The sequence below is a fragment of the Meleagris gallopavo genome, chromosome 35 (genome assembly GCF_905368555.1).
Source record: "Meleagris gallopavo chromosome 35, MGAL_WU_HG_1.1, whole genome shotgun sequence".
NCBI lineage: Eukaryota > Metazoa > Chordata > Aves > Galliformes > Phasianidae > Meleagris > Meleagris gallopavo.
This window is the reverse complement of record NC_139439.1, coordinates 160447-167316: the sequence shown is the minus strand read 5'-3', so window position 1 is coordinate 167316 and position 6870 is coordinate 160447. Positions and strand designations below refer to the sequence as shown.

Sequence of the window (6870 nt, the reverse complement as noted above, 5' to 3'; positions counted from 1 at the left end):
CACCCAGCGGGGCGGAGGGGAGCAGGAGGTGGGAAAGCGCCGTCACGGAGCGGCCAAAAGGAGCTCGGCATCCCTCGGCCACCGCAAACCCTCTCCTGCTCCGAGTCTGCCCAGTCTGCAGCCGCTGGGCTGAGCGGCGGCTCCGGGTGCCGCTGCGCTCGCGGTGGCTTTGTTGGGGACTATTTGGGAGCCGAGTCCTTTCTGTCTGTGACCAGCGGTGGGTCTGCGGGCTGCTGCAAGGGTCAGCGTGCTGTGCCGGGCTGCTGCTGGGTCCGTTCCCCACACACGCACCATCTGCCAGCTGAACATCTGTATGTGCAGCAGCACCCGGCTGTGGCTCACCAGTAATGCAATTTAAATGTAAATACAGCTTCTCCTGAACAAGGTGTAGCAGGGAGTTCACCTGGATCTAATTCCAGCTGCCACCAGAACAGCTGCTTTCAGATGGCTGAGCTGATCTCATCACATCCCCAGCACATTCTGCCTTGCAGAGAAGTTTCCTCCTGCTCTTCCTCCTTGCTGCCATGGGGCTGTGCTGGCTTGGGCCGCCCTTCTCCCCATGCTGGTGTGGGTAACATCCACACTGTTGGGCGCATGAGAAATTCTCCCAGACCTCCATGAAGGTGTGAACTGCTGCTGCTCCCCAGTGCACAGCGTGGTTGCACAGCCCGGCACACACTGTGGCACTGCACATGTGGATGCTCAGGGATGTGGGTGGATTTGTGGCAACCCCTGCTTCACCGATGCTTCACTAGTGCTTACTCTGGAGCAGGCCTTGCTGGGATGATGGCCGTGCATGGCGAGCAGAGCTCATCCCCAGCTCTGCTGCCGGCCTGTGCGGCTCCACGTGCCGTGTGCCGTCCTTCGGCTTCAGGTCTGCGGCTTCACACTGATGATAACAGGACTGGCATTCATGGGGTCGTCATTCATCTGCTTCTCACGAGATCCCTGCTCAGCTGCCTCCACCCCCAGCTCCAGCCGCTCCTGTCCCAGGCTGTCCATAGCACTGATGTGCCCACAGGCAGCCCAGGCCCTGCCCGGCCCCCACGCAGAGGCACATCCTGGGCACCTGGGCTGCTTTATGATGTTTCCCCTGTGAGCGTGCTGCTCTCCTGATGGTTCGTGGCACCCTGCAGCCAAATGCCCCGAGCTCAGACCTGAGGCTGAGCAGTGCCCGTCTTCGGGGGCTGGGAGCGCTGACCCTGCAGCTCTCGGGCTTCAGATGCTCAGCGCCCATCGGGGAGTTTCCAAGGGCCTTATCCCATCACCAAAGCTTCCTCTTAACAAGTTAATATTCAAAGCACTTCAAAGTCTGCTGCAGACTCAGATTTTATGTTAGAAGCATCATCAATAATGGGCTGCGCTAACAGGCTAAAGGGGAGATGAAAGAGAGGGGTGAGCAGCAGGTGGTCACTGCTCTGCCAGCTGCTCCTCTCCTGTTCCACGAACAATGCAGACCTGAGATGAGCATGGCTGGTCCTGCTGTGCAGAATGGGAGTCCTGGTCAGGGCGCTGCGCCTGCCCTGCTCGCCTTGGTACAGAGCCACAGGCACACAGGGCAGGGCTGGAGCTGACGGCTCGGACTGGGACTCTTATTAAAGGCAGCCTGGATACGTTGGCCTCCAGAAAGAAGCTGTGAGCCATTTCCACGCTGCACTTACAGCCACATATTACTTAAATTATCTTAAAATCCACAGGTTTATGCTAGCAAAAGCTTCTGCCCGTGTCCCCTGCTGCAGTGTGGTGGGTCTCACCTCTGTCCCACCCTGGAAGCAGAGAAGAAGGAGCAGAGCACAGGCAGAGCTCAGCAGAGCTGGGGAGCAGGCAGGGCCACCAGGGCAGCAGAGCCTTGGCGGGGGGGAGGGGTACACGGCCCTCCTGGTGCCAGCCCTGCAGCCCCTGACCCAGCTGCTCTCTGCCAGAGTCACTATGTGGCGTGCATGGCCGCCATCCTGAGCCAGATGGACGCGGACCATTACCACTCCTACATCCAGGCCTTCCCCTCCCGGCCTGAGCTGATGGTGAGTGCCCCCCGTGTACCGAGAGCGGCCGCCTGGCCCTCGTGTCAGCACCCCGCCGCCGCGCCTCCTGCACCCCTGGGTGCTCCCAGCCCTGGTGCTCAGCACAGCTCTGTGCCAGGAGGGTTCCGCGGCTGCGCCTCAGCCCCGACGTCTCCTCCTCACAGGACTTCCTCATGGAGACTTTCATCCTCTTCAAGGACCTCATTGGCAAGACGGTGTACCCCCCCGACTGGATGGTGATGAACATGGTGCAGAACCGGTGAGGAGCCCCGAGCTGGGAGGGACCCACAGTGGGGTCTGGGGCCGCAGCCTGGGCTGCACCACGTGGGCCGAGGGATGAGGGGCCGTGGGGCTGTGAGCAGGAGCACGCTGTGAGTCCAAGCCCAGAGCCCCAGCCCTCACCTCGCCGTGACGGGGGCTGCCAGCCTTGCTTCCCCTCTGCCGTGGGCCGTGGGCCGGCCGTCCCCTCTGCTCAGCGCCCACCACTCCTGCAGGGAGTTCCTGCGTGCCATCAACCAGTTTGCCACCACCCTGACGGAGATGTTCCTGAGCAGCAGCAGCTTCGAACTGCAGGTGAGGGGACACCGACCCGGCCCTGACGGGGTGGCAGGGATGTGCCAGACGCTGTGTCACTGCCTGCCGGTCGTCCCTCTGTTCTCACCGCAGCTTTGGAACAACTATTTCCACCTGGCCGTGGCTTTCCTCACCCAGGACTCCCTGCAGCTGGAGAACTTCTCGCAGGCCAAGCGCACCGCCATCCTGGCCAAGTGAGTGCCCCCCCCCAGGTCAGGGCTCCAGCCCCAGCCCCGGCCGTGTTGCAGATGGGGATTCTGGGATGCGCTGTGCTGGGGCTCCTGGCCTGGAAGCTGTGCTGTGGGCTGTGCCCATGGGGTGATGCTAAACCGACACCATCCCGGCAGGTATGGGGACATGAGAGCCAAGATTGGAGCAGCCATCCGGGACATGTGGTACAACCTAGGTGAGCTGTGGTGTTACCAGCAAGGAGGAGGCTTGGAGTGTGCCTGCAGCCTGGTGTCCATCAGCACCGGCCCCAGAACGGGTGCTGAGGACTGAGAGATGACTGGTGTGGGGCGTGGGAGCCTGTGGGTTTTACCCTGTGGGTTTACCTTGTGGATGTGCACCCTGTGTGCACCACGTGAGATGCTGTGGGATGTGCTAACCCATGGTGCTGAGCTTGCTCTTCCAGCTGCAGCCTCCCCTCTGCCCAGCATGCAGCACTGGGCATGGACTGGGGAAGCGCTGCTGAGGCTGCATAGGGCTTGCAGACCTCTGCTGCCACCACTCCTCAGCCTCTTGCATGCATTGCTGCCTGTTCCTTTGTGTCCCAGCCTTCCCTGCTGTCCACAGGCCACCACAAGATCGAGTTCATCCCAGGCATGGTGGGCCCCATCCTGGAGATGACCCTTGTGCCGGAGCTGGAGCTGCGCACGTCCACCATCCCCATCTTCTTTGACATGATGCTCTGCGAGTACCAGCTGACCGCCAGCTTCAGCCGTGTGAGCACCAGCACTGGGCCGGGGAGGGAGGTGGATGTGAGGGTCTTGCCTGTCATGGGGTGACCACCCCTATCGTGTGGGGGGAGGCACTGCTTGCCCCCTTCCCTTCCCCCGTGCACTCCTGGGGTGTGTGGCTGCAGCAGGGAGGGATGGGGACAAGGGAGAGGGATGAGGGATGGAGATGAGGGACAGAGGTGAGGGATGGCGATCCGGTGGGGCCATGGAGTAGGAAGGAGTCTCGGAGCAATGCCAAGCATTTCCCAGGGACCAGCAGGCTGCACACATTCAGCAGGTCCCAGCACTGGCTGAAAACAAGAGCACAGCGGTAGGGGAGAGTTCTGTACAATCTTCCTGCATTGCCGCTCTCTTCCCAAGCTGCTGTGAGCTTTCCTTGTGCAAAAGGCTTTTCCACACCGTGGAGTGTCCCTGGAAGAAGGGCTGGGATCTCTCAGAGCCCCGGGGACCCAGCTGCTGCTGGATCTTTGCCCCTTGTCCACACTGGACACTGCAGCGTAGAGGACCCAAGAGCTTTGCAGGTGGCATCTCCACACCATTCCATGCCGCCCAGGCCTGGGGAGATGCTGTCCATCACTCAGGGGATGTGCGGATCCAGAGGACTCAGTGCGGAGCTGAGGGGCACTGGGCATCAGACGTGGCCCAGAACCCCCATGTCCTGTGCTGCACACACTGCAGGACCTCCAGGCTTTGTGGTCCATCTGGTACACCTAGAGCACAAACCCCGTGGACCTCAAGGCTGAGCATCAGCTGGGAGGTGGGAGGGTCCCGGGCAGCACAGGTGGCTTTGAGACACAGAGCACAGCCCAGTGATTCCTGGGCCAGCCGGGCTGCCTGGGCTGCAGGACACAGCCCTTCCTGCAGAAGCTGCATCAGTCATCTGGGCTGCTGGGAGATGACAACGCAGCAGGAGCGGAATGGGGAGCTGGGGAGCAACGGGGGATGTGTCTGAGCAGGGGAATGGGAGTGTCTGGGTGATCTGGGAGGACGGTCTGCAGGAGCAGAGCCCAGGCTGCTGCTGGGGCTGCCGTCAACCTTCCTGCAGTGCCTGCTGCCCTGTGTCCCGTGGAACTGCGGCCATGGCAGCCTGGGGCCGAGCTCCGCACGCCCTCAGCTGTGCTCACGTTCATCTCTTTGCAGTTTGAGGATGAGATCCTGCGCAAGCTGGACAGCGAGGTGGAAGGCGGCCGGGGCGACGAGCAGTACAAGCAGCTTTTTGAAAGCATGTGAGCCTGCAGTGCAACACCGTTCCCTTCCTCTGGGCATCAGCCCCGCTTTATGCCCTGCCCCTGCACAGCCGAATCTCGGCCATCCTACTCCTCCCTGCTGAGCTTTGGCCCAGGGCGCAGCTCCCGAGGGTGGGTCTGACAGGAGGGGGCTGCGCCCAGGAGCACCGCCTGCCCCACGCTGCCATCACAGCCTGGTCTGTGCCTCACGCCTGCTGGAAGCAGCGCAGGGACTGCTCTCACCGCTGGCCTGGTGCTGCTTTTTGTCCTTCGCTGGGTGATCCGGGTCCCACACCTCAGGGCAGCTGCGCTGGGTCGGTGTGAAGCCCAACGTGCCTCCCACTGTCCCTCTGTTCCACAGTCTGCTCAGCTGCTGCCGGGCGCACCCCGAGCTGTCCCAGCCTGGGGAGAGCTTCGTGGCGTTGGTGACGGGGCTGCTGGAGCGGCTCCTCGACTACCGGGCGGTGATGAATGATGAGAACAAAACCTACAGCATGAGCTGCACCGTCAACCTCCTGGTGAGTGCCTGCACCACATCCCCCGACTGCGGGGCCTGCAGCATCCCCACGCAGCTGCCCTGTGCCCTGTGCCCGTGTGCCCTGGTGGCAGCGGGACTCAGAGTCGGGGATGGTGGGGGCTGCAGGATAAGCCCCTTCCTGGGGCTGCCTCAGTGCTTGCTCCTCCCCAGAACTTCTACAAGGAGATCGACCGCCAGGCCATGTACATCAGGTGAGCGCTGCCTCATCGAGATCCCCGCACCGTCAGCACACCCGGACCGTGCTCTGGTCCCAGCCCAGCATGGGAAGGCGCCAGCAGCATCCAGGAGGGTCCCCAGCCCTGAGCTGCCCCCACCCCACCTGCTGTGACCCTGCGTGGAGCGGGGATGGGGGAGTGGGCAGGGGGCGTGGTGCCAGATCCCCCCCTTGCACCACATCCAGCAAACCCTGCCCTGCCCCCCAGGTACCTGTACAAGCTGAAGGACCTGCACATCAGCTATGAGAACTACACAGAAGGTGCCTACACGCTGCTGCTGCACGCCCGGCTCCTCAAGGTGAGGCACAGCGGGGGGGCGGGGGGCACAGCGCGCCCCATGGCTCAGTGTGATGCATGGCATTCCTGCTGCCCCACACAGTGGTCCGACGAGGCAAACACAGCACCCATGCAGGGCCTGTACAGCCCCAGCCTGCAGACCCAGCGCCAGCTGAAGGAGGCTCTGTACAACCAGATCGTCAACTACTTTGATCAAGGCAAGGTGAGCGCAGCCCCGTGCAGCACAGCCCGTAGGACCAGCTCGACCCCCTCTGCCTTCTGCTCCAGGCCCTCACCTTGGCACCACTCACCATCCCCGTTGCTATGATGGGGTCAGAGTTGCTCTGTGCCAGGCAGGGAGATCCTGTGCTGAGTAGTTCATCCCTGCAGCCACTACAACTCCCAGTTTCCTGCTCTGCCCCTACTTTTGGGGAGATGCGGGGAACTTGGACTCCTCAGAGAGAGGCTGGGCTGTGGAGGCCTGGCAGGGGCTGCGTGGCTGCAGACAGCAGGCAGTGAACCCTGCTGCAGCCCTCCGGGGGCCCGTCCTGCTCCTGGCACAGGAGTGAGGCTGCAGGAGCCCTGCAGGTGGGGCAGGGTCCCCTGGAGGCACCCAGCCCCCTTCCTGCCCTGCTCACCCTGCACTGTGCAGATGTGGGAGGAGGCCATCCATATCTGCAAGGAGCTGGCAGAGCAGTACGAGAGTGAGATCTTTGACTATGAGATGCTGAGCGAGATCCTGGTGAGTGCCAGCCATTCCGGGCTGGGTACTGGGGCAGAGTGGGGGCTGAAGGCGCTGCACAGTGCAGCGTGAGCCATGGGGCAGAGCGGGGTCTGCGTGGCTCCTGCCCTTTCCAGCGTGTCGCCTCCCCCTGCAGCAGCGAGAAGCCAAATTCTATGAGAAGATCCTGAAGGTGCTGCGTCCCAGCCCAGACTACTTCGCCGTCGGCTACTACGGGCAAGGCTTCCCCACCTTCCTGCGGGTGAGAGGCTCCTGCTGCTGCCGGCAGCCCACGCTGCTCCTGTGCTGCTGTGCTGCGCCCTGCACAGCTCTGCCCGGCA

The 6870-nt window shown here is 62.7% G+C and overlaps 1 protein-coding gene across 7 annotated transcripts in view; it reads left to right on the top strand.

Moving 5' to 3' along the window:
• The window catches only part of LOC100541844 (dedicator of cytokinesis protein 2-like), a 52738-nt gene that overhangs the window by 41393 nt on the left and 4475 nt on the right, over positions 1-6870 (top strand). For 5 of the 7 annotated variants that reach the window (XR_014880753.1, XM_085214964.1, XM_085214967.1 and 2 more), the window contains exons 29-41: positions 1923-2021; positions 2186-2280; positions 2516-2594; positions 2688-2788; positions 2942-3000; positions 3390-3538; positions 4694-4779; positions 5141-5297; positions 5423-5508; positions 5740-5830; positions 5912-6031; positions 6461-6550; positions 6687-6791. Coding sequence is in view for 6 of the 7 variants with exons in the window: in XM_085214964.1 (XP_085071090.1) it covers positions 1923-2021; positions 2186-2280; positions 2516-2594; positions 2688-2788; positions 2942-3000; positions 3390-3538; positions 4694-4779; positions 5141-5297; positions 5423-5508; positions 5740-5830; positions 5912-6031; positions 6461-6550; positions 6687-6791 (1317 nt within the window). In the remaining variant the exon portion in view is untranslated. The remainder of the gene's footprint in view (positions 1-1922; positions 2022-2185; positions 2281-2515; positions 2595-2687; positions 2789-2941; positions 3001-3389; positions 3539-4693; positions 4780-5140; positions 5298-5422; positions 5509-5739; positions 5831-5911; positions 6032-6460; positions 6551-6686; positions 6792-6870) is intronic. The other 2 variants (XM_085214965.1, XM_085214969.1) reach the window with 1 other exon arrangement.